The sequence below is a fragment of the Camelina sativa genome, chromosome 9 (assembly GCF_000633955.1).
Source record: "Camelina sativa cultivar DH55 chromosome 9, Cs, whole genome shotgun sequence".
Lineage (NCBI taxonomy): Eukaryota > Viridiplantae > Streptophyta > Magnoliopsida > Brassicales > Brassicaceae > Camelina > Camelina sativa.
Window position 1 is genome coordinate 30665163 of NC_025693.1, and position 23993 is coordinate 30689155.

Here is a 23993-nt window from a genome sequence, read left to right on the forward strand (position 1 = left end):
CTTGGTAATACATTCGTAGGCTCCGAACGGGACACAGCATTATGCACTTTTACAGTTGTATGTTTTGGAATTGGTAATTGAAAGATTCCTATCATATTAAACTGTAACACTATGTTGTTGTGAATAAGTAAGGGTATACGATGAATGAAACTATAGAATTATATATTTGAATAAAGTTTTTGGCTCCACAGAAAAAGAAAGAATATAAGAAATTAAGAATGAGACCTCGAGCTGAGATCGTTACAAACTGATATACCCATACACTCTTTTATAATTTCATTCATTAGCAAAATGAAGAATGAATAAAAACAAGAAACATCCTCGAGAACGCGCGTCAGTCAGCTGGTTTGGCTGACCATGTACTCTCTCTCTTTCTCTCTCTCATATCTCTATCTAACCGCCCACTCAAAGCGGTCTGGTACGGCGACCACTGGCCCTACCGCAGAGAAGAGCGTTCCTTGGAACTGGATACTCATCTCTGAGAGAAGTCGAGGGTGTGTAGACACGTAAATAGAACTGCTGTCCTAAGTATTGCCTCGCCCAGAACTCGGATCTTAGGTTCCACATCCCTACGTTGTCAAGTGCTATCAATATAGCCGTCCATGAGCTTGGATATACCTGTAGACAGTAGACGAATGTTAATCAAACAGTTCACATGTGACAAAAACATGATTACATTATGGCTTTTGTATGCAAAAGATGTGATCTACCTGAACGGTGCAGCGAGCTACTGCATCGCGTAGATTGTACTCGTTTCTACTGTTTGGACTCCACTGTCCACCGTCCATGCTGTGAATCAGAAGAGCCATCTTTAGTCCAAAACCGATCAAGAAATGACTCAAAATCTTGAATCAGAGGATGAAACTTACCCAACAACCCAGAAAGAGTAACCATCAAGATGATAACTCTGGATAATATCCTCAGTGTTTTCGAAAACAATCTCCACAAAGGTTCTGTAATCAACTTGCATAACTGATGTGTCGAGGTATATTCCTCCACCAGTGGGTTGGTACTGTATGCTTCCAGTCCTGTAAACACCGTCAATCTTGAAATAGTCCGCAAGTTTCAGTGGAGTGTCTGCTGGTTTGAACGACACACTGTTCACAGCGTATCGTTGCTTCCCATCAACCTGACCAGCAGAGCTAGCAAGTCTGATCGTTCTTGTTGTGTTTATCATACCATAATGGTACGATCCTTGTGGATTCGGCCTTGGTCCACTCGCTGTAAGGTTAGTCCTATAAGACACAACAACATAACAACATCAAAGAATGTTTTAAAGGACAGCTACAGTTTTTACAGTAAGTATTCAATACCTGATGGCTCGAGCCTGGTTCAAGGACCAGTCGATCTGAATGGTAGGTCCACCAGGGATAGGTCCAGAAACAGCACCAGCAGAGTTACTGTAACGGAGAACACCCGTGGTGGTAAGGACATTGGAGGTAAAACGAGAAGAGACGACAACGTAATAATCCCGTGGAGGCTGGTCAGCGGTTACAAGGACAGAGTAAGATTGGCCAACATGAACATCAAGTGAAGAGAAAGTAGTCTGAAGAGTGTGTGTCCCTTCGACTTCGACCACTTTCATCTTGTGGTTTTGAATACGGAAATTGAGAGAGTCTTGTAATCCAACATTGGATATTCTCAGTCTGTATACCTTACCTGAGGAACAATAAAAAGAAGAAACTCACATCATCAGTAAAACTGTATGTAAAATGACTTAAATTCAGAAATCAAGAAGAGACAAAGAGGCAATAAATAATAACCTTGTTCAACATTGAGAGTAGCACCACTTGAACGACCATTGATGAGGATACCATCTGGTAAAGGAAGCTTCTTACCATTATCTAGCTGTGCCTTCAAATCCTACACAAACGAATTTTACAAACAACAAGTTAGTTACTCTGTTTTAAACTCTGTTTTAAGCTTTTGCATCTTCTTTGTAAACACTTTTAATAAGTTCATTAAGAAGTTTGAGATAACAGAGTTGTGATAATTACCGTGTGGTTTGATTTGTACCAGTCGCCGATGAGGACGGTGGTATCACCGGCGGGATCAGGGAAAGGAACGGGGATTCTAGGACGACTGAGGATACGAATACCACCAAATCCACCGGCGGCTTTGTGGAAAGCAAGAGAAGGGAAGTAGTAGAAACTTCCGATCTGATCCTTCATCTGAAGCATGTAAGTATAGTTCTGACCCGGTGGGATTGGGCATGTTGTTCCGTACACTCCATCGACGAATGAGTTCCTCCTCTGCTGAACTCCGTTCCTGCATTTTTTTCAAAAAAAAATATTTCTTATTATTCTTAATCTTGCCCCTGCAAATGCTATAGAAATTAACTTTACCCCCAAAACTAATATAAAATGTAAATCTTTCCCCTAAAAAGGGTGCTCCGCTGAAATTGAAAAGTTCAACTCAAATGTAGGATACAGCTAATAATATGGTAAGGTGGACCCATTTTCGCACATGTAAAATTTTAAAAAATTGTGTACGTCACTGTTCTTATTAAATAGCAGCCATGCATAATAAACTTAAAAAACTATCTTCTGATGTAATTAAATTTAACAGTAATCACCCAACAAATCCTGTCTGTCGTGTTGTGGGTAAAAATAATTGTAACGTGGACCGAATCCGACATAAGGTGTGGCCAAAACCAAATCTTACGTACTTAGGTTATTTTTATTTATTTAAAGCACGTTTTATTATTACATCACTATTCAAGAAAGAAAGAAAATATAGGAGTACTATTCACGAGAAGAGAATATTAACTACTACGCCTAGCCAGTAGCCACTATCTATCAACAACGACAGAATTCAATATCTAAATATTGAATTAAACTTAACAAAAATTGTATTGCAGATTTGAAAACCGTGTTTTCAGATTTAGGATAATTAATTATAATTACCATGAAAGGAGGAAAGGTTCGTCGAGGCTATTGAAGACGTTAATGATGATATTGTCATTAGTGACGGAGTGAATGTCCGGTCCCGGAAACTGCCCGTTGATCAAAATACCCTAAACCGGAAAAAATGAAAACGAGATCCAAAGATTTTTAAAAAACCGGATCTGTAAACCAAACCGAAGAGTGAAACTAATGCAACTGATATTATTATTACCTGTTGACGAACACCGAGTGGATAGATATCGCCGTAAGTAACGTTCCACTCATAGAATCTGTACGGGTCTTCGGCCGTGACGGCGAAGAGAAGCGAGAGTCCGATGAATAATGCGGCGGCGAATGAGGCATTATTGGCCGCCATTTTCTTTGTATAGAAGAAAGGTATTTTTGGCGTGATGTTTCTCTCTCTCTCTTTACATTCAGATTTGAGTGTAGAGTTGTGTAGAGAAGAGTCGGCACGTATTATAAGAAAAAGAGTTTTTACAGCAGGCAGAGAGAGAGAGAGAGGGAGAGAGGAAACGAATATAAAGAGAGAAGGAAACAAAGGTCAGTGTCGGTGGCTGGACCCACGAGCGTCTCTGTGTTCACTTTGGAAATCTGTATTTGTCTCCCCCGGCCACAATCCACATGGCTAAGCAAGCCAACTTGGTTCCCAATTCTTTCATTTTTTTTTATATGTAATATAGTTATTAGACTAATAAAATCTTTCAAATAAATAATTATTAGTTTCTAAAAAAAAAATTATATGTAATCTCTCACTAATTTATTTGGAAAGTAATAATATTTTCAAAAATTATAAGTCTAATATTTATATAATATTCTTTGGGAAACTAATAATAAAATTTTTGAAATAATTACTAGTTTCCAAATAATTATTTGTAAATTAGTAACTAATTTATAAAAATTGTAAACCAATCAGAATTTTAAAATTAAGATTTGATATTTAGGTATATAATATGATTATTTTTGATAACTATATTTGAAAGATTTTATTAAAATTATGATTTTTCTATAATCTTTCTTTTATTTTATTGATAAATTGTTTTGAATTATCATATAATAGATATGATTAACAAATATGTAAATTTACCAAATAACTGCAATATTTTATACTCTCTTAAACAAAATAATTTTTAAAAGAATATAACAATAATTTTTACCACTATATTACTATAATTTTTGAAAACATTGAGCCGGGCTATACAACACCACTGAGATATCTCCTAGTTACTTTATTAAATTAGAAACAAACGATTATTTGTGGTAAAAGTAAAAAGGAAATTAAATATTTGATTATTACAATTTGGATTTTTGTACTTTTTAAAATCGTTGGTATATTTGATTATTACAATTTGGATTTTTGTACTTTTTTAAATCGTTGGTGTTGTTAATTGACTGCCGACTGTTTTGGAAGGGAAAATATCTGTAGTGGTAACTGGTAAGATTTATTTTGTTTGCCTTGTAATCAGATTTCACTCTAATAAACTGTGGGCATCTTCAATTCAGGAGAGATTATTACTATGGACTACTGGTGAAAAACAATTAACGGTTTGTAATTTTTATATACAGTAGTTGAGGTTGAGTCTTTCAGGACATGTATTGTTTGAGTCAAATGTCACGTACATGTGCATTAAAGAACCAAAGATAAGAAGACAAAAGGTCTTTCCAATTATTGAATCGGAGACAGGAATACATATATCCTAGTGTGATTATTATCTATTGAATTTGTAGTAAAACTATATAAACTATATAATCCAATAAACCTGCCTGGATTCAAGATTTGACGTATACAATAAAAAAAAACTTCGAAACGAAGATACACACAAAAAAAGTAATTTATATGCCTTTATAACTAATTCGAATAAGGAATAATATTTTTGTATCCTTTTTTAGGTTATTATTGTATGTCCTTTGAATAAAGTTGCTAGAAGATGAATAAGGGAACTAGGGAAGGGACCCCTTTTCTGATTGTAAGATCAAAATTCGTTTGGAAGCTCAATTCAAATTTATTTGGATTTTTCGAATGGTTCTCCTTCTGTAACTTCAATTTCTCGGCAGAGGCTTTAACTTCAGTGGTAATTCTCAATTCTTGGCTTTTTTCATGAAATTTCTCACACATATGGCAATAACATAGGAAAATATGGTACAAGGATCCAAAAAGTAGTTAACTAGAGAGGAAAAAAAACCTTACGTGTACTTATCAAAAAGGAAAACATTAGCCTGACATGCGTTTGCAATTCCGGATTTATCGCCTCTCACTACTCTCATTAGCACCTTTAATAAAAGGGACTAACTACTCTCTCCAAAAATTAAGGTAAAGTAATTAAACATTTAATTACTAATGCTACAAGAAGATTGTAATTGGGTGAGGAAGCGACGCGTCAGAGGCTCAGAGCAAAATTGGCGTAAGGGGTCCCATGGCATGTTAAATTATGGAATAATAAAGGTTGATCTAGATAGGTCTTGTATAAATGAACAACATTTCCAAAAAAGATCACCAATAATAGTATAATACCAAAAACTAAAAAAAAAAAAAAGAAGATCAAGAATAAATTAATTTAAAAGGACATTTTTTTTCAATTTGTTCCATTATGCTTTTTTTTTTAAGTTTGGTAGAGTAGGTTTTAGAATACAGAATAAACTCAATTATACCCTTAATAACTCAATTATACCCTTAATAACTCAATTAAACTCTTAATTGTAGAAAAAACCAAAATTTCCTTTTTCTGTATTTCTTCTTTTTTGTATACTTCCTAAATTTAATCAAAAAAATACTTTTTTCTTAATCCATTTCCTCATTTTTTTTACAAAATCTCGACATTATTCGCCTACCAAAAATAAAAAATCTCGACATTACTCTCTCTCTCTCTCTCAGGAGATATCGACACCCTTTTGTAAACCACCGGCGAGAATCGACGACTCCAGTAGCTTCTCCCACCGGCGAGAATCGATGACTCCGGTAGCTTCTCCCACAAGCGTAGGAAAATGTTGAAAAACCTTTAACAAAATCGATTAAAAATGTTTAATGTTTTCAGAACACGTTTTCTAAACATGTTAGAACGTAATCTTAAAAATATATATGATTAGCATAATTTCGGGATTACGTAAATATTTTGTTTCCTTAAATTTCGGATTCAGTTTCTAAATTATGGAGAACATAGAGTAAAGTGTAGAATTAGTGTTCTAATTTTCGCAGGACACATGATAAAATGTAGATTTCATATTCTGACTTCAGTAGAATATGTATAAAGTGAAGAAAACAAATTCTAAAATTTGTAGAATATAGAGTTATGTGTAGAATATATATTCTAATTTCTGTAGAACACATACAAAATCCGACTTCTAAAAGTTTTAGAAGATATATAGATTCTAAAGTTTTCAGAACAAGTATAGTGCGAAGAATTTGTAATCTACATTATTTAGAACATGTATAGTATGTAGAATTTATAATCTAATATCTTCAGAATATATACAATTAGTAGAAAATGTATTCTAAATGTTGCAGAATATTTTTTTTTCAATATTAAAACACCAATTTTTCATCAAAAACACCTTATGGCAACCTATTTCTTATTTCTAGAATTTGTTTTTAGGTGACAGAAATTTTAAAATTGCTTAAAAGTTAGTTTCATTTTTTTAAAAGGTAATTTAGGCATAATGACAAATTTAGCGTAGAATGCATAATAGGACAAATTGAAGAAAAAATGTCCTTTTAAATCAAATTCCCCAAAATAAAATACTAAAAAGATACAAAACGCGTACGGTGACTGTAAATGTAATAACGACAACATGGATTAGGTGTTCCATGTGTGGACAACAACATTCGAAATCCATTTGTACATTCATAGTATGTTAGGCTCCGTAGAACATTGTTTTCGGTTTGTACCTATTTTAAGTTGTTGCTACATACCACATTGTTGTGCAGTGGCGTTGAAACCTGAATAAGAGTTGTATTTTGTAAAATGCATTTTACACAGTACAATTTGCTTTACACCACATTTTTTTAAAGTTGCAGAATTAGTTGGTTATGAAAAACTTAGAAGAAAGACTAGTCTTAGTTTCAGGGCATATAAGTTTCAATTTCAAATATTGAATTATTACTCATGATAACCAGGTTGACTTCAAAATGAGTTAGGTTGCTCAGCTAGTGGTTGAGGTCATTGATGGCGTAATAGTGCTGGTTCAAGAATCTCTATCCAGGAGTCAAGGACCACTATTGATCAGAGAACCAGCTGCAAAAACTTATGTCATTGAGGCAAAACCACAATTGTCAGATGTTATACAACAATGGGTTTTAAATGGGTTTTAAGTATAACAGTGTTTCTTTACACAACCGGTCTGGGTATTGTTACAACCTCATTAGCTACGTTTTATTCTCTTAATTTAGAAATCCAGAGATCCACATTGTTTGCTCTCTATAGATTTTGCAGTAGATCCAGCCTTTGTGTGCTTATTATCACCATTTACGCTTCCTCTTGGTCTTCCAATGCCCATCTTAGGCAAACCACGGTTCAATCCCTCCAACAAAACACAAGCTTTGCACCATTTCTGCATCATCGTATAAACAAGCACATTTTATCATCTCCAGTGCATATCATATTAGTTCTAATGTAAAATATGACTGGATGTATAAGAGAGAGAGAGAGCAGTCTTTGTTTTGCAAAGTCTCACCTGGCTAGAAATATACCCGCATCGCTCACATGTCCCTTGCTCAGGCATTTTCGTGGTTGTCGCAATTCTGAAGTCTTCACCGGATTTGATGATATCCAGAATGGCTCTTGGCCTGAAATTTATATAACATAAGTTGGATATTTACTACATTGTTTGGTTATGACAAATATAACCAGTAAAAGTTGAACAAGAACCTTAGTCTTTCCAAGTCTTTGATGAACTCACGTGCAAACCCACGATAAGCATTAGGAGAGTATATGCCTGCAATCCAAATAAAAATGAATCAACTCCAATATTCTTGACCGATAATGAATTCAGCTTATAGTGAAACCGTTAACTTTAGTTTGCTAAAGCTCTGCGCAAGCTAAAGTGATAGTTAACAACAGTAAAAATAAAATTACATAGCTTTGAAAAGGCACAACTCACATTCGGTGGAGAAGTAGTCCAGCTTCTTGAAATAAGCATACGTGTAGCTATGTTAAGGTCTCACGATATCTTCTGTTGACAGTTGAAAAGTTTTTTCAACAAGTAAAACAAAGAATTTAAATAGCAAAGGATATATGACAATCTCCTTTTCGTATGTATATTTGAAAGGTTTGCATCTTGGAATTGGACCATCTTCACCTGTAGTGATTGATGTGCACCGACTCAATCTACAATAACCAAGTTACAAATCAAATCAGTCGAGAGACACCAGACAGGAAACATGTTTTTACCAAGAAAAAGCATCACCATAAACAGATATATATATATACCTAGCAATATCCCCTCGGAGTATATTTAAGAGAACTGTTTCCGCTATATCATCTGCATTATGTCCAGTGACCAACTTATCTACTTTCAATAATGTAGCTCCTCGATCAAGCGCCTTCAAGAAATCAATAAGAGATGAAATCATAAAACAGAAGATGATAGGTATGATGAAAGTTTGAGTAAAGAGGGAATGCTTGCTCACCTGTCGACGGAATACACCACAAAAGGTGCAATTGTTCTTCAGACCAATCATCTTTACAATGTCGTCCATTGTCCATCCATACAGATCTTTGTATGAAACAATCTGAAGAGGCAAACCATACTGGACACAAAAAAAAAACAAAATCCTTGAATTGACTAAGACTCTTATGTTCCGCAATGCAATCTTAGCATCGTTTTCATCAAAACCAAAACAAACAATAAAATTCCAGAGAGAACACATGACACATAAAATTCAAAAAAGCTTACTTGAACTTCGTTCCTTTTAACGGTCTCGAGCGAATCATCACGATAACCCGTTATCCCTTCATCAATAGACAATAGAAACAGATCCAGCCCGTAATTGTGACGTCTGTTTAGTTCTGATAATACATATGCCAGCACTGTCGAGTCTGCAGCATAATCAACCTTTGAGTTATTGATACGATCTTTACAGTACAGCAGTATTGAATGTAACTTTGGTAACAGTTGGAGAAACATTATAGCCGAGAACATCAAACTAAAACAGAGTGATTCGTAAAGATTCAAAGGTTTGAACTTTTGAAGCAGAATCCGTTGGTGAGTAAAAAAGACATAACCTTTTCCTCCGGAGGCACCTATAGCCACTCGCTCACCGGATTTGAATAAACGATTCTGAACAATGACTTGGTGAATCTCTTCCTCAAAAACCTCATAGAAGCACTCTCTGCATATCTTTAAAACAAATACTCAACATAATTGCTCATACAGAACACGCAATAGATTGAGAAACTAACATCTTTTCCAAGAGTGATGAATCAATACCAAATTCAGAACCTTATTCTAAAAAATTTACCTGTTGAAGGGTTTTGGGTCGTTTGAGAACGGGTCGTCTCTTGTTACATATGCAGCAGAGACGAGACCCTCCTGCTCTCTTGCTTTTTGCTTCGCTGGCCTCCATCTTCACCGGTAAAGGAAACACTGATGTTTACTAGTCGCCGGCGAGTGTTGCTCGAACCGGAAAAAAACGACCTAACTCGGAGTCATATGCATGAAACGACAACGTTAGGTTTCGGTATCTGAATTGTTTTAGTTTAATGGGCCTATTGGGCTTTTTTAGCTATCGTGAAAAATCCAATTACAAGATCATGATATATAACCCACGATGATGATGACATTTGATCTCATCAAAACTTAGGATACATCAATCGATCTAACATAAAATATATCTGAGTTAAGTCCACTTTTACACGTTTTGAGTAATTGTGTCGACAACAATGACATACAATCACTAAGTCATGATCGTGTGACGAGTCATGTTTCATGTTTCTTCTATACCGACGCATTAAAATTTCTTAAATACGAAATTGGATGAAGTCAAGCTGGGGTCATCCAAGAATTTATATCCTCTTCGCCGTTACACAACTCTCAATTTCTTTATCACTAATGAAGAAAGCAAAGGGTTAACCCTCATCTCCTAATATCAAATGAAGAAATATTCATACGATTAAAATACCATGAAATAATTTTTTTTTTTTTTTTTGAAAAAACCATATACAAGAGAAAGAGAAACATATGAATACTGTAATCAACAAAAAAGCCAACAAACTTAAACATCACAAAAGCAAAAGATGATCAATCATCACAATAGAAAAAAAAGAAAAGAAAAACAAAGCAAATCAACCATCATTATTCATAGTATTTAATCATAATAATTTTTGTGCTTATTCCTTATCCTTCTTCTCTTCCTCTACGGTGGTCTTGGGGTGGTATCCTGGAAGCTTCTCCTTGATCTTCTCCAAAATCCCCTTCTTCTCCACTGGATGAGCTTCTTCAACCGGATGAGGAGTAACCACCGGTGCAGCAGCGACGGTTGATGCATCCTCAGTCTTCTTACCGTGTCCAGGAAGCTTCTCCTTCAGTTTATCCATAAACCCTTTCTTCTCCTCCTCTGTTTTCACCTCTACTTCAGTGGTTGTCTTCTTCTTATCCTTCTTCTTCTTCTTCCTCTTCTCACCATCTTCACCTTCTTCCTCGCTTGACTGTTAAAAAAAAAAAACACAAACCCATATAGTTAGAATAAATCTTTCAAATCAACAGATCAGATCTCATGCAATCTTGAATATATAATGATCAGATCTAATCTTACAGAGCTAGAAGAACTGTCGCTTCTGTGAAGCTTCTCAAGGAGACTAGGCTTCTTCTCTTCCTCTTCGTGCTCGACTTTAACAACCTCTGGCGCTGGCTCAGAGATATGAACCTTCTGCTCGAACTCAGAGTCGATGTTCGTCTCTTCGGGTTTTGTTTCGTCCTTCTTCTTCCCGAAGAAATCGAACAGTCCACGATCAGTAACCTCTGTCGATGATGATTCCTCTGTGGTTGCTACCTTTGGCACCTCGTGCTCAGTAACGTTCTTGGTTTCTTCCGCCATAGTTGATTCGAAAGCAAATGAAAAAGTAATATATGTGAGGGTTTTGAAATTCAAAAGTAAATGAGAGAAAAGAGATGATTGAGAGAATCTGAGATGAGAAGAAGAAGAAACTGTTGTCTTTTATAGTGTGAAGGACTAAAAGGAAAGGGGTCCAATCCACCGCGGATTTCACGCTGTATGTTTACTTTTTTTTATAATTTTTTAAAAAAGTTCAAAACTATAGATAAATTATAAAATAGCCCGAATTTGTTTCCTTTTTATACATCTACCACCCTTCAGACCCACCAAAATTATAATTTCTTTATTCTTTTTTTTTTCGATTTATTTATTAGATAAGGTTATAGATGTATCAAGAAGAATTCATTAATTAACTAATTAAAAAAATAGTTTGCTTACGTGATTGGAGGTCGTTCTCTAATACATTATCTGATAAATCTATTGTTAAATTAATTTAGTGGAACTAGAATAATGGATAGGAATGACAACTAAGATAGATTTGTTCTTTAGGTTTTTACCATCAGGCTTATCACAAATTCACAAGTTTTTTGTTTAATAATACTTGTTATCTACAATTTGTAGTACAATGATGGATTTATAAAGTAAAAAGAAATAAGAAAACTCTATTCAAACTTTAAAAAGAGCAAGGAATCATTTGAATGTGTATAAATAATTTTTTTGACAACGCAAAAGAGATTTTGATAATATCTAAATTAACATTATAGAAATGTCTTAAAGTTTTGAGGTTTCTTTATGCAAGATTTCAGAAATATAGGGACAAATTTGCACATCCCAAAAATGGATTAAAAGAAAGGAGAAGCGTACTTAAGGCAAATTAATCTTAAATTCTTAACTCTTAAGCTTGCAAATTTTGTTTAACCCTCTATTAAGAGACACGTGTCATACATTAGCAAAACTAATCGGACGGCGGAGGTGAGAGTTGAGCTGCAAATTAATAAAAGTCAGAAAATGTAGACTGAGAGAAAACGAGATCGATGAATCGAATGTTGACACGTGTCAATACATCGTGGGAAGTTGTCCTTTTCGTGGGACCCGATACTGTGTCATGATTGGCGTAAAAGACGTGATGTCGGTTACGTGGGGCCTCTAGACTTATTGACTAAATGCCACGTCGGAATCATAATAAAGCTTGTTGGAGAAGAAAATGATGAATTTTTGAGAAATTTTTATAACGTTCCCTTTGCTTTCTTGGATGCGTTACAAACAAACCAGTAAGAACGTGGTTTTCTTAATTCTTATCAACCCTTGGAATCAAAGATTCTTATAACTAGGCATATTGAAGAGGCCAATCCAGTGACGCATGATTTTTGAAATTCTAAATGATCTTTGGAAGGAAACATTAAACGCAACAAAAATATATCGATTAAAGAGTCTACAATATTGGATAGGGATGATTTACGCTTCTTGTGGATATTCATCAAAGTTATTGTTAAAGGTTAGTCGGGCACCAAAACAAAGATTTAGAACAGTTTACAATAAAATAATTCGTAATCTTATTTACGGAGTTAAGGTTGTGTATTTTTTTTATCAACCTTAAATGGATATGTTTTGATGAATTTTTTTATAAAAGATAAACTGTAAGATTAGGGGTGGACAAAAAAACCGAAATCCAAAAAACCGAACCGAACCAAACCGAAATAATAGGTTTGGTTTGGTTATGGTTAAGTCTAAAAATCCGTTTGGTTTTCATTTTAGTTAAGCATTTGGTTTAGGTTTGGTATGGTTAAAAACCGTAAAACCGAATGGTCTTTTTGGTTTTTTAAAAAAATTTAGGATAAATTAGATATAATTAGTTTCTCCAACTTATAACTTTAAATTGTATAACAATATCAATATTTTTTTTCTTTATTGGGCTTATAGTTATTGATCTCTTAGTAATCTATCGAATTACAAAACTAAATTTGGATTCTATTTTTTTTTTTTTTTATGTTTAGGTTTTACTTTTATGTTTATTTTTAGTTATGTATCAACTATCTATTTTTTAAAAGTATAAAATAACCATTAAAAACCGGAACCAAACCGAAACCGAACCGAACTGTGATACATATGGTTTTTATATGGTTCCATTTTTTATGAAACCGAAAAAACCATAAACCGAAAAAACCTAACCGTAACCAAACCGAATTATATATGGTTTCTTTATGGTTCCATTTTTATAAAACCAAAAAAACCGTAAACCGAAAAAACCGAACCTAAACCAAACCGAAAAACCGAACCCCCCGTATGTAAGATAATGAAATCAGGAAGTGACAAATGAGAATAAGATTACTTGGATTTTTAATGCAATGTGTTTTATGTCTGTGTGTGTGGGATATCATTTTCGAAGTATATATAATTAAAAGATAAAACTAAAAGAATTAATAAAGGGACAGATGGTAATCGGGAATGCATCATGTCTTAACCTTCGGCTAAAATGACAATGAACCGTGTACCATTCCATTAAAAGATATGAACACGACTTGCCACATCATTTCGTAGTCTCTGGTCTCAAAATTCAATCACGAACCATGACGTACCAACACACATTATCAAACAAAACCCAATCTCTTTCAATGACTAACACTTGTTCGTCTTTTTGGTTCTTGTCATATATACACCGAAGCTCCAACTTAATCTTTGGATAATGTTTATCGGTGATAACGAAACGACAAAATTGCATGTAGCCGACACTTAATAATAATAACAATAATAATAATAATAATCCACAACCAAACTAACTAACTATAGTAAAGGTTTGGAAATAAACAAGTTTCAGATTTCTGAAACTGAAGGCACCAAAAAAAGTGCTGAGTGCGCTAATGAACATTACTCGTTTGTTCTTCTGTCTATTTCTTCTTTTTTTGAACCCCGCCCATCTGAGTTGTATGGGCGAGATATTTGCCTTATTGTGGTCAAATCAGGAATATTCAACAGCACTCTCTTTATTTGAGTGGGTCACGAGAATCAATTAAATGCATTGCTTTTTTCTTTCTTGACGTTGTTGTTGTATTCTTCTATTTATTCAATGAGTTGTTTGCTTATAATAAACAAAAAAAAATTAAAAGAAATTTCCATTTTATATCTAACAATCGTAAATTCGACCGTCAAAAATAAAGGGCCCAATAAAGTATGATGTCAAAAACGAAATAGCCCAATATCCATGATATGGGCTTTAACAATACAGATCGGATCTATAACCCGACCCGGTTGTTGACACCGAGAGAGAGAGAGTCCACGCAACGTTGGGCGAATTGGCTAACGAATCGAACGAAACGAACAATCGATGTTTCGTCACCCGTCGCTGTAAATTTGTTGATGCTAAAATATTCCTTCTCGCAAGATTTTGTTTTCTGTCCATTGTTGGAGAGTTCTATGTTTGTGACCGATTTTGGTTGATCGTGCATCTCGTAATTCTCCGACGCTTCTTTGAGGTTTCCATAAGTAAGGTGGAGATTTGGAGAAGGCGATGATAACGAGATCGAATCTAGCAGAACAGCTGAGGGAGTATCAAATTAGATCAAAGCATGATTGGGCCTCCGTTTCTTTCTTCTCTTCCACCTCCAATTTCTCTTCTTCCAGGTTTGACAACCTATCTTAATCAGTCAGGTCTTGAGATCTTCGGTTTATGCAATTGCTTTTTCTCTGCTGTGATTCGGAGCTGCTCTGCCTTGCATAGAGTTATATTAGTCTCAGGGAATTAGATTTGATTTTGATCCCATTGAGAAATTTAGACTTCGTGATACTCTCAATTTGGAATCGTAAAATTTCTAATCATTTTAGGGTTTTGACCTTAGAACATTGGATATGAGTACATCTAGGTAAACATTTATATGTGAATTTCACACAAAGAAACTATATAAATCTGATGAAATTCACTGTGGTGGTACTTATGATAGTCGTTTTGTTTGCTTTTGATTTCAGGGTCGATGTCGTAGTCTTTGTTATATGGGAACTAGTGATCTTAGCGTTCCTAGTATTTTCAGCAGTATCCTTGTACTTCAGGCGTTTGCAACTCGCATTCATCCTGGTTTGTGTCACCTTACTATTGCTTGTTTGTATGAAAATCACAAAGCAAGTGAGACAAGCCAGGAAGAAGAAGCGAAGGATGCTTCTTCCTCTCTCTATGTAAAGACCAATACCACTCAGAGCATTTGCAAACCTTTTTTATCTTCTCACGCATCCAAACCCTACTCCTTCCTTTCTGGCATGAGCATTGTGCCCATATGCATTGATGAAGATGACCGCAAACCTTAGACTGGACTCTGGGACACATTGCTTTTGTTGTCCTTTGAAGAATCGACCTGACTTGAGAATATGAAAGCAGGGAATGCAATTTCAGGGCTTAGGTTAGAGACATATGAGAACAAAAGTGTTTATAAAGGTTGTTTTCCTGTATAAAAGTAGTATGGGAGGTTGCATTATTTTTGCTAGCCACGATCACGGAAGATGATCTTTCTATTTTGTTTCACTCGAGCGTTCTGTGATTAAAGAAATATACATTTTCAATATATCTATGTTACACTTAATATCATGGTGAAGTTCCTTAGACTTCGTTGGCTGTAAAAGTTTCTTTTTTTATAAATGGTTTGCAGGATTATCATGTGATATGAAAAAAGAAAGAAACAACGAACACTCATGAAAGTAGAAGAGAGCTCTACATAGAGTAAAAAGTAGCGAGCAACTTGTTCTAAACGCTCACATGTTTAACGTTTCTATCACCACCTTTGCGTTCTGCAACCACTTTATTACTCTGTTTTATATATTAAACAAAAATGTGGTAATTATATGTTTTGTTATGGCCTGTCAATACACTAGCTTAGCTTGATTTGATTCACTCAGTTTATCAACTGACAACTGATGAAATGTCTGCATGATGAACCCTTATCATATATGGAGAAATTGCTTTGCTAAAGTTTATTAATGACAACAAAAATAATTATAAAATAAAGCAGGTGAGTAAAGAAAAGCTCAAAACAAATGTGGAAGTGATCATGAAAATTGCAGTTATTAAGGGAAATAAAGATTTAAAAAAATGATGTAACTCTCTAGATATTTGTAGAAGATCATCAGTACGTAACTCCACGAGTGATCGTGATCAAATTTATGGACAGATTTGAAAGGCAACTAAAAACAATCAAATAACACACGAACATACTTTTCCCTCCACACATATATATATACAAGCAGTGAGGCACTTATGGTTGCAAACAGACAAATTCACAACGCAAATTCAGAGCCGAATTAACACACACACACACACACAGACAACAACAAACAAATCATATGAAGAAACTATATTCCAAGAGAATTAGACTCTCCGAATTGATGGAGAAATGGAGAAAAAGGAAGAAAGGATACTTCGCTTTATACACGAAAGAAGAGAAGAGGTTCGTTTTGCCATTGAATTATCTAAACCATCCGATGTTACAAGTGCTATTGGAGATGGCAGAGGACGAGTTTGGGACTACCATTGATGGTCCTTTAAAGGTTCCTTGCGATGGAAGTCTAATGGATCACATCATCATGCTTGTGAAGAGAAGTATGTCCGATGATAATAATGATGTGGAGAAGTCAGAGGTTAGCAGCACCTGCAAGGGAGCTCCAGTCTCTTCTCTTCGCGGACAGAGCCAGCTTCAGTCAATAGTTTCCTAACAATGTGGAGTCGTAAATTTTGATGAAATGGTGTTTTAGTAAATAACTTTTCCGACAAGAGTTGTTGTGTTCTTGTTTGTGTATAAAACAATGATTATATGTCGGAATTGTAATGTATCATCTTTCGATTTTGAGATTTTTCCTGATGGTTAAGTACAAAATTTGGGACAAAAACTATAGTATGTAGCTTAAGTGTTTTTACTAAGCAAAGGGTATGTAATGTAACAGATCATAATCCAGATTTCTTAATTAGTAGCAAATAAATACAATTCAGTACTATAAAGCGCAGAAGTTCGATAAATCCATTGATTAATTAATCCAATTGTACTACTCAAACTAGATACTCACCCGCGGTACACCGCGGGTCTATATTTTTAAAAAATAAAATAATATATATAATTTATTGATTATATTACATATATATATTTATTTTTTTGTCAATCCTTGGTATTATATATTTATTACATATATATTTATTGATTAACCATTGTTTATTACATATATATTTATTGATTATATTTTGAATTTGTTGAATGTACTATAATTATTTAGTGTATAATTTCCATTAACTACATATTGTGGTTTATTATATATATTCTTATTGTTTATTAAATTTAACTATTGTTTACCGCAGGTCTATATTTTTTTAATATATATATATATATATATATATATAATTTATTGATTATATTACATATATATTTATTTTTTATATTTTCAATTTGGTGAATGTACTATAATTATTTAGTGTATAATTTCCATTAACTACATGTTGTGGTTTATTATATATATCCTTATTGTTTATTAAATTTAATTTAGTAAACAATTATACTATTTTTTATTATATTATAATTTGATTTTGTAATTTTTATTGTTTTATTTCTATATTAGTTGACACTTTTGTATTTATAGTTGTGCAAGTGGATTCTAATGATGAAGTGTTTTTTATTAAAACAGAAAATTTATATCAATTGATTGTAGTTAGTATTGATCCAAAATATAAATATTAATAATATATTAGCTTGTTAAAAACATTTCAATGGAAACAGTAAACGATTCAAGCTTCCATTCACTAAAGTTGGTGCAGTTTTATAGGAAATCTCGGGTCCCTCAGATTAAAGGAGAGTTATCCTGTTTAGTACAATTTTATGGAAGTTATTATTGAAATTAAATATTCAAATTTGATATGATTTAGGCTCCGATTGGTAACGGCTGTTACTTATGGCTGTAAAGATTTTAACTTTAAAATTTTAGCTGTAGAGAATTTAGCTGTAGATGCTTTAACTGTAGAAACTTTAACTGTTAAAATTTGATTGGTAACAAATACTTTTAAAGCTGAAGCTGTTACTTTTATTATTAAAATATATTGAAATGATGATAATGAAAATAAAAATAATTATTATTAAAATGGATCTTAAAAGAAGGAGAAAAAAATAAGAATAATTAATGTGTAAAAATAATTTATGTAAAATTTATATATAAACTTTTGGAAAGCTTTTAAGTATAATGGGGGAGAAAAAAATAAAGTTTTATATTTTTTTAATTTTAAAGCCTGGTTTTGACGCTTTTAAAATTTTGAGAAAACAAGGAAAGAAAAAAAATAAGTGACTTACAAAACTTTAAAAAAAAATAAAGTCAAAAAAGTTTGATTGGCAAATAAATGGCTTTCAAGGATTTAATTTTTTTTAAAGTCTTAAAAGTCTTGTACTAATCAGGACCTTATTTATAGTAAATGTTTAAATCAAAATTTAATACAATGGCAGTCTTGTAAATAGGTGGCAACTCTAGATTTAAGCAACAAAAAAAAAGATGGTTTAACGGAGACAAAAAATAATTTTGACCCCAAAAAAAAACCAGTTAGAGAGTAATTGTAAAATTGGGCTTTTAAATTGGGCTTAAGGCTTTTAGTCGAGGCCTTACCAAAAGTCACACATGGCTGAATCAAATCTCAGGTAGAGAGAGAGAGGTTATTGTCAGCAGAGGGAGGAGAAAGAAAGCTTTGGGTCTGAAATCGAAGTGCGAATCGGAGGGGAATCTAGGGTTTCGAGAAAATGGGAGGAGGAGGTATTACTTACAAGGGAGTCACTGTACACACTCCCAAGACGTGGCACACCGTCACCGGAAAAGGCTTGTGCGCCGTTATGTGGTACATTTCTCTCTCCCCCCACCTAATTCGCTCTTTGATTTAGGACTTAGCTAATCTCTCGATCGGAAGCTAGATCTAACCATGGGAGTTTCGATTCATCGACCATTCGAAGAATCTGGTATCTAGTATCCACCTGGTTTGTAAATCAGAAGTTGACAATGGATTTGTCAAATTAGTATCGGATTGATTTGAATTTAATTATGTTTCCGGAAGGAATCAATTTCAATTTCATTTCGATGTGAATTGATTGAAAAAAAATTCATTTTAAAAATCAAGTTTTGATGTTTTTTTTTTCAGGTTCTGGATTCTGTACAGGGCAAAGCAAGATGGTCCTGTAGTTATGGTGAAGACTCTCTTTTTCATTCTTATCTTTGCCTCTCACCCTTGTGAAGTTTCTATGTTCTCCTAATTCTTCCATGATGGCTAACATGTGATTTTGCTTATTTGCAACTGATAGGGATGGAGGCACCCATGGGATGGCCATGGTGATCACGGTCATGGGGATCACCACTAGGTAATGTCTCTACTTGTACAACTGTTTGATTGTCTTATTGAAGCTCTTAAACACAGTTCGGTCATTAATAAAGATGAGAAAGAAAAAAAATCTTCGTATTAAGCGATCATTATTGTTTGTACACAGTGCTACTAATAAGTAAGACATCAATTAGTGAAAGTTAACTTACTAACGAGATCTCTTGTTGGGCGCCCTGTAGTTGGTTTTGAAATAAGATGGTAGCTTTTATCTGGTTTTGGTTCATACAAACGGTGAATGTTTAGAGGATCTTTAACTTCTCTAAAGGATGTTCTTGATTTTATATATACACTAGAATGAATCATTTACACTATTGGCAGTTAGGTGAATGAAAATGGAATGCCTCTATCTTGAATGGTTGTTATTAGTTTAGTGGTACATGGTTTGAGTATTCTGTTTACTGAGACATCGCTGATTTGTGGCTATCCTTTCACACAACCTGATAAGCATTGCTCAAATTTACTGATCTGGTTTCAGGTTTTGCTTTTAGGTCTCACTGAACCTTTGAAGATCATGACGAAAAAAGAGAAGGAATCGTCTCTTGTTTTTTTAAATTTCAGCTTCATATGTCGAAATAAAGAGAACTGTGAAGAAGTCGTGAATTGTTTGCTGTGTACACAACTTTGGAAGACTTGCTTCTTTGTTTTTAAGTCCTGATGTTGTCATTTTGCTGTCTACAAATTAATTTGAAATATAATGAATTGCGAGTTTTAGATCCAAGCCTCCAATGATACGAGTTACAAAGAAACGCTAGGGATTACATTTGTGGTGTTAGATATACAAAATAATACGTATGAAATTGAACTTGTAAATGGTATTTGAAGTCATAATTGAGCACAAATATGCTACTGATCAAATTGAAATGTCTACTCTACTCTCTAGCAATGTGAATAGATAAAATCTATAATTCAACATTTTATAGACTTTTTTTTTTCTTTCTGGTGAAGACAAAAAGTGTTTGGCTTCAAGTCTTCAACCCTAAATCTATAACCAAGTTAAGTAGCCAGTTTAGTACGTAAACGGGTAAAAAATATAATGTTACTTCAAAAAAATATATAGAATAAAGAATATAATGTTGCAAACTTAAAATAGGCTTACACATCAGTCTACGTAATGTTAACTAAGCATGTCCGCTTGAAGCAAAATCTAAGCAAATATTATCATAAATTATCTAGTTGGTGAGAATATTAAGAAGTGAAACTCTCGTCTGAATCAATCGCCGGAAAATAGACTCCAACTCTATCTCAAGCTCCTCTATTGCAATCTCCGCCGCCTCCAACCTCGTGGTCGCACTTTGCACCGCGGTCTCATCCCATGCATCATCTAACAAATACGAAGACCGAATGGTAAAGATCGAAGACAAAGACCCTTTGCTCGATCTTTTCTCTAGCCAAGGAATACAACCAAGCGAGAACAAAGACTCGACCATTGTCACAACGACTCTTCTAACTTCATTCAAAACCTCAGATACAAACAGAAGGTTCTGCTCTATTGGCATGTCCACTCTTCCTCCGCTTCCTTTCATATTCTTCAGACAATTTAAGCATTTCAGCGTCTCCTTCTTGAGATTGTTCTTATACCGATTATAAGCAGCGATCTTCTCGTTGACATCAGATGATTCGTTGCCACGTAGAATCAGTTGTAGATCATGCAAGTTGTGTTTCACGAGTGTCATCACATCTTTGGATATGTTACAGATGTCTAACATCCTCAATGAAGCTTCTGAAACTTGCTCCGTCCACTTATCCTGTCCTTGTTGAGACATAGATTCTCTTGTTTTCGGACAGTGATCAAGGAGATAGTTTACGCAGTCGTGTAGCTCTCTCAAACCCTCAAAGTTAATCTGAGCCATAGATCTTAATCTGTTGGAGATCCTAGGTAAGAATGTAAAGAAGCGAATTGATCGATCGGAAAGGTAAGTTTTTGATCTAATAGTGATTGGTTTTTTAGGGCTTTTTGAGAGTTTTTAAGGGAAGATTAGAGATATATTGAATGAGTGTAAGAGTGAGATTATATATAGAGGAGAAGAGGGATCTGAGAGGAAAGTACGATGAAGGATCCTAAGTTTGGGTTTTTGTACGGACGTGGGACATCTGGGGAACAGCTCATGTTGGAGGTATTATCAAAATAATGGTTTAAATGATTTAAAACAGGTCACAAGGAACCTTCTTTGTACGTAAGAAGCACTCGTGGATTAGGGTACATTGTGGATTTGTTTAGATATATATTCTGTTTATAATATATACTTTTTAAACATTTTAATTTTATTATTGGGTACTTGAAGGTATCAGGTTTAGGCACCATGCATGCACGAGCGACGGTGCCAGGCTGTGTCGGTAAATTGCAACAATTTGTAATAGACGAGACGAATATTAATTTATTGGTATGAGAAATGTTTAGATTGTGGAAATTAGATCAGACTTTAAATATTGAGTTACGTGTTTGTCAGAGATGTTTATGTATCAGGTTAAGTGGATCTATTTATTATCTACAAAAAGTTATATAAGTCTTACATTAGAAAAAAAGAATAATAAATCCAGAATACTGAATACATATACATCTTTGGCAATACATGCGGTTGTGTTAACCTGATCCTCTGTAGATTTTTTCGACCAAGCAAACTATTCACACTTTCACACTAGTTTAATATCAATGAACCTTTTTATAACGTGGATAATAAGAAAACACATATGTATTACGTGTATGTACATAATTCTAAATTCTCTATCAATAAAGGTATAACCACCTCGATGGCTCGATGCATGGATATATACATGCTGGATTAGATTTTGTGTTTAAGATCTTAATATCTCAGGTTATTTTCAACAGATTAATATCTCCTCACAAATTATATAATTAGATCCAGATCCCTCCAAACGCATTCATTTTTATTCTGTTGTTAGTGGAGCAATCTTATTATTCGATTTCCCATTTGGAATGTATAGCTGCGACTGCGAATTATAATGAATAATTCAATAATCAATAATGCATTATATATATTTTCAGTTGTCTCATCATCATGTAGAGACTTTCTTGCATAATTAAAAAAAAAAAAAATCATTATTGCGTAATTTTTTAGCAATTTCCGTATGATTTAGCTAATTTTTTCAAGACAGACGATAAAAAAAATAAGTAAAGCCCGTTGCAATTAATAAGCCCATTATCTCAAAGTCACCCCTGCTCTGTTTTGAAAACAAGTTCTGAGTGATGTGCTCAGTCTTGTGATTGAATAGACATGTTCTTGACAAGTAACGTTTGAATATATATCATTTAAGAACGATGCATACAAATATTTACGAGTTTTTAAAGATCATTATGATCTTAAAAATCTTTGCCTAAACTAAAAAGCTGAAGCCAGACACTTTACATGAACAAAGTTACATCTAATCATCAAAACCTCAAAGAGTAAGCATGTTAAGAAAAGAAACTCTTGTCTTCAACAGTTTCTTATACACACTCTCCAACTCTCTCTCTGTTTCTTCAATCCCATGCTCTGTTTCTCTCAACTTCTTCAGCTCCTCCACATCAACTTCTTGATTCTTCCTGTTAAAAATCCTCGACACAAGTCCTTTCCTCGATCTCTGCTTATGATCGCTCTGATTCTTCGTCACCACTTCGATCAACAAAGACACCAAAACATCAAAGCTCGTCTTTTCAACTCCTTTCATCACGTTAATGACGTCTCCACAATCTCTTTTCTTCTTCTTCTTCATCTTATCCTCTGTTTTCTTCAGCTGTTTCACAATCGTTTTGCTCAAGGCTCTTCTCTTAAACACGTACGCGTCTATCTCACGCGACACGAAAGCTTCTTGATCATCTCCTGATTTGCTTCTGATCACTCTCCTCCTCAAGCTCGATTCCAGTTCTCTGACTTGTTCCTTTATCTGCATCAGAACGTCTCTGATCGTGCTGCAGATATCAAGAACCTCGAGGAACCCGTCGGAAACGTCTTCAAATCCGGTGAAAGCTTTTTGTGTTTTCGTCGTTTGGAAACGGAGGAACACTTCGACAACCTCGTACAGGTTCTTTAAGACTCCGAGTTTCCGACGAGCAGACTCTGGTCTTCTCTTTAGTATCAGAAGATGATCTTCGATGGCTCGAGACAGAGGACGAACGTCTTCAGACCAGCTTGTTGAACGCACGTGGGCATTTGATGATGAAGTAGCAGCCATGGCTGATTCACTCTGTAGAGATATTAATGTATATAGTCAACGAACAAAAGGTTCAGTTTCTCAATTAATACTCTCACCCTTATATATGTATGTTGTCTTATATGTACATGCATGTTAATTTGAGTTTGTGTGTATATGTATGCGTACACGTAGAAGCCAGTTTATTGATAATAGACGAATATAGATACAGTCTGGAATTGGCTGTTGCAATTGAGTTTCTTCCGACAGTCAAACGACAAATCTACACTCCTCTTCCTTGATGCCTATTTTTCTTTTTGTCAACTATTATTATTTTTTTTGTTCTTGTTTATCATTGAATTATATTCGATTATCGTTGAAACAACTGATTAATCAGACTGGTGAACATGCTTCTTAGCAAATAAATTAATTTCATGCAAGATCATCATAGATACAACATTTAAACTAAAGTTCAAATGACTGACGTGTAAATGTTTCCACATATATAGTGTCGTATAGCTATAATGAGATTACTCCAATTACTCTGAAACTGAAACCATCCAACCCACAACGCACCGATGATTATGTTGTACATTTGTTTCTT

The 23993-nt window shown here is 34.2% G+C and overlaps 8 protein-coding genes across 10 annotated transcripts; 3 read left to right on the top strand and 5 right to left on the bottom strand.

Annotated features, from left to right (window-relative positions):
• On the bottom strand, positions 146–3404 carry LOC104713279 (L-ascorbate oxidase homolog). Its single transcript, XM_010430365.2, has 8 exons — positions 3118–3404; positions 2907–3016; positions 1998–2268; positions 1764–1863; positions 1314–1659; positions 870–1235; positions 711–789; positions 146–618 (listed from the first exon to the last, which is right to left on the bottom strand). Exons 1-8 carry the CDS (start codon positions 3259–3261, stop codon positions 406–408), a joined length of 1629 nt encoding a protein of 542 aa, XP_010428667.1. The 5' UTR covers positions 3262–3404; the 3' UTR covers positions 146–405.
• LOC104713281 (cytoplasmic tRNA 2-thiolation protein 1-like) lies at positions 7134–9684 on the bottom strand. Of its 2 annotated transcripts, XM_010430366.2 has the most exons (10): positions 9358–9667; positions 9122–9236; positions 8793–8935; positions 8527–8646; positions 8327–8439; positions 8132–8224; positions 7998–8038; positions 7766–7832; positions 7572–7683; positions 7134–7448 (listed from the first exon to the last, which is right to left on the bottom strand). In XM_010430366.2, the coding sequence occupies exons 1-10, from the start codon at positions 9460–9462 to the stop codon at positions 7284–7286; spliced, it is 1074 nt and encodes a 357-aa protein (XP_010428668.1). In that variant the 5' UTR covers positions 9463–9667; the 3' UTR covers positions 7134–7283. The 2 variants fall into 2 exon arrangements, with proteins under 2 accessions (XP_010428668.1, XP_019085026.1); XM_019229481.1 differs by having other exon boundaries at positions 8327–8646; positions 9358–9684.
• On the bottom strand, positions 10057–11046 carry LOC104713282 (dehydrin ERD14-like). Its single transcript, XM_010430367.1, has 2 exons — positions 10651–11046; positions 10057–10543 (listed from the first exon to the last, which is right to left on the bottom strand). The coding sequence occupies exons 1-2, from the start codon at positions 10930–10932 to the stop codon at positions 10226–10228; spliced, it is 600 nt and encodes a 199-aa protein (XP_010428669.1). The 5' UTR covers positions 10933–11046; the 3' UTR covers positions 10057–10225.
• On the top strand, positions 14144–15477 carry LOC104713283. The gene is made up of 2 exons (XM_010430368.2): positions 14144–14508; positions 14851–15477. Exons 1-2 carry the CDS (start codon positions 14396–14398, stop codon positions 15056–15058), a joined length of 321 nt encoding a protein of 106 aa, XP_010428670.1. The 5' UTR covers positions 14144–14395; the 3' UTR covers positions 15059–15477.
• Positions 16154–16798, top strand: LOC104713284 (auxin-responsive protein SAUR61-like). The gene has a single exon (XM_010430370.2). It carries the CDS (start codon positions 16213–16215, stop codon positions 16579–16581), a length of 369 nt encoding a protein of 122 aa, XP_010428672.1. The 5' UTR covers positions 16154–16212; the 3' UTR covers positions 16582–16798.
• LOC104713285 (NADH dehydrogenase [ubiquinone] 1 beta subcomplex subunit 2-like) lies at positions 18525–19976 on the top strand. Of its 2 annotated transcripts, none has more exons than XM_019229787.1 (4): positions 18525–18727; positions 19025–19070; positions 19185–19241; positions 19737–19976. In XM_019229787.1, the coding sequence occupies exons 1-3, from the start codon at positions 18633–18635 to the stop codon at positions 19239–19241; spliced, it is 198 nt and encodes a 65-aa protein (XP_019085332.1). In that variant the 5' UTR covers positions 18525–18632; the 3' UTR covers positions 19737–19976. The 2 variants fall into 2 exon arrangements, with proteins under 2 accessions (XP_019085332.1, XP_019085331.1); XM_019229786.1 differs by having other exon boundaries at positions 19750–19974.
• Positions 20365–21222, bottom strand: LOC104713286. Its single transcript, XM_010430371.1, has one exon. It carries the CDS (start codon positions 21109–21111, stop codon positions 20431–20433), a length of 681 nt encoding a protein of 226 aa, XP_010428673.1. The 5' UTR covers positions 21112–21222; the 3' UTR covers positions 20365–20430.
• Positions 22508–23574, bottom strand: LOC104713287. The gene has a single exon (XM_010430372.1). The coding sequence runs from the start codon at positions 23429–23431 to the stop codon at positions 22658–22660; it is 774 nt and encodes a 257-aa protein (XP_010428674.1). The 5' UTR covers positions 23432–23574; the 3' UTR covers positions 22508–22657.

Excerpts from the sequence above, each read along its gene's own strand:
- LOC104713287 (XM_010430372.1), bottom strand. The coding sequence starts at position 23,431 with ATGGCTGCTACTTCATCATCAAATGCCCACGTGCGTTCAACAAGCTGG.
- LOC104713285 (XM_019229787.1), top strand. The coding sequence starts at position 18,633 with ATGGGAGGAGGAGGTATTACTTACAAGGGAGTCACTGTACACACTCCC. Across the intron at positions 18,728-19,024 it reads GGCTTGTGCGCCGTTATGTG|GTTCTGGATTCTGTACAGGG; the intron begins GTACATTTCTCT and ends TTTTTTTTTCAG. Across the intron at positions 19,071-19,184 it reads AAGATGGTCCTGTAGTTATG|GGATGGAGGCACCCATGGGA; the intron begins GTGAAGACTCTC and ends TGCAACTGATAG.
- LOC104713286 (XM_010430371.1), bottom strand. The coding sequence starts at position 21,111 with ATGGCTCAGATTAACTTTGAGGGTTTGAGAGAGCTACACGACTGCGTA.
- LOC104713281 (XM_019229481.1), bottom strand. The coding sequence starts at position 9,462 with ATGGAGGCCAGCGAAGCAAAAAGCAAGAGAGCAGGAGGGTCTCGTCTC. Across the intron at positions 8,936-9,121 it reads AGGTGCCTCCGGAGGAAAAG|ACTCGACAGTGCTGGCATAT; the intron begins GTTATGTCTTTT and ends ATTATGCTGCAG. Across the intron at positions 8,039-8,131 it reads TACGAAAAGGAGATTGTCAT|GTATGCTTATTTCAAGAAGC; the intron begins ATATCCTTTGCT and ends ACATAGCTACAC.
- LOC104713279 (XM_010430365.2), bottom strand. The coding sequence starts at position 3,261 with ATGGCGGCCAATAATGCCTCATTCGCCGCCGCATTATTCATCGGACTC. Across the intron at positions 2,269-2,906 it reads GAACCTTTCCTCCTTTCATG|GAACGGAGTTCAGCAGAGGA; the intron begins GTAATTATAATT and ends AAAAAAATGCAG. Across the intron at positions 1,236-1,313 it reads AACCAGGCTCGAGCCATCAG|GACTAACCTTACAGCGAGTG; the intron begins GTATTGAATACT and ends TGTGTCTTATAG.
- LOC104713283 (XM_010430368.2), top strand. The coding sequence starts at position 14,396 with ATGATAACGAGATCGAATCTAGCAGAACAGCTGAGGGAGTATCAAATT. Across the intron at positions 14,509-14,850 it reads TCCAATTTCTCTTCTTCCAG|GGTCGATGTCGTAGTCTTTG; the intron begins GTTTGACAACCT and ends TTTTGATTTCAG.
- LOC104713284 (XM_010430370.2), top strand. The coding sequence starts at position 16,213 with ATGAAGAAACTATATTCCAAGAGAATTAGACTCTCCGAATTGATGGAG.
- LOC104713282 (XM_010430367.1), bottom strand. The coding sequence starts at position 10,932 with ATGGCGGAAGAAACCAAGAACGTTACTGAGCACGAGGTGCCAAAGGTA. Across the intron at positions 10,544-10,650 it reads GCGACAGTTCTTCTAGCTCT|TCAAGCGAGGAAGAAGGTGA; the intron begins GTAAGATTAGAT and ends TTTTTTTAACAG.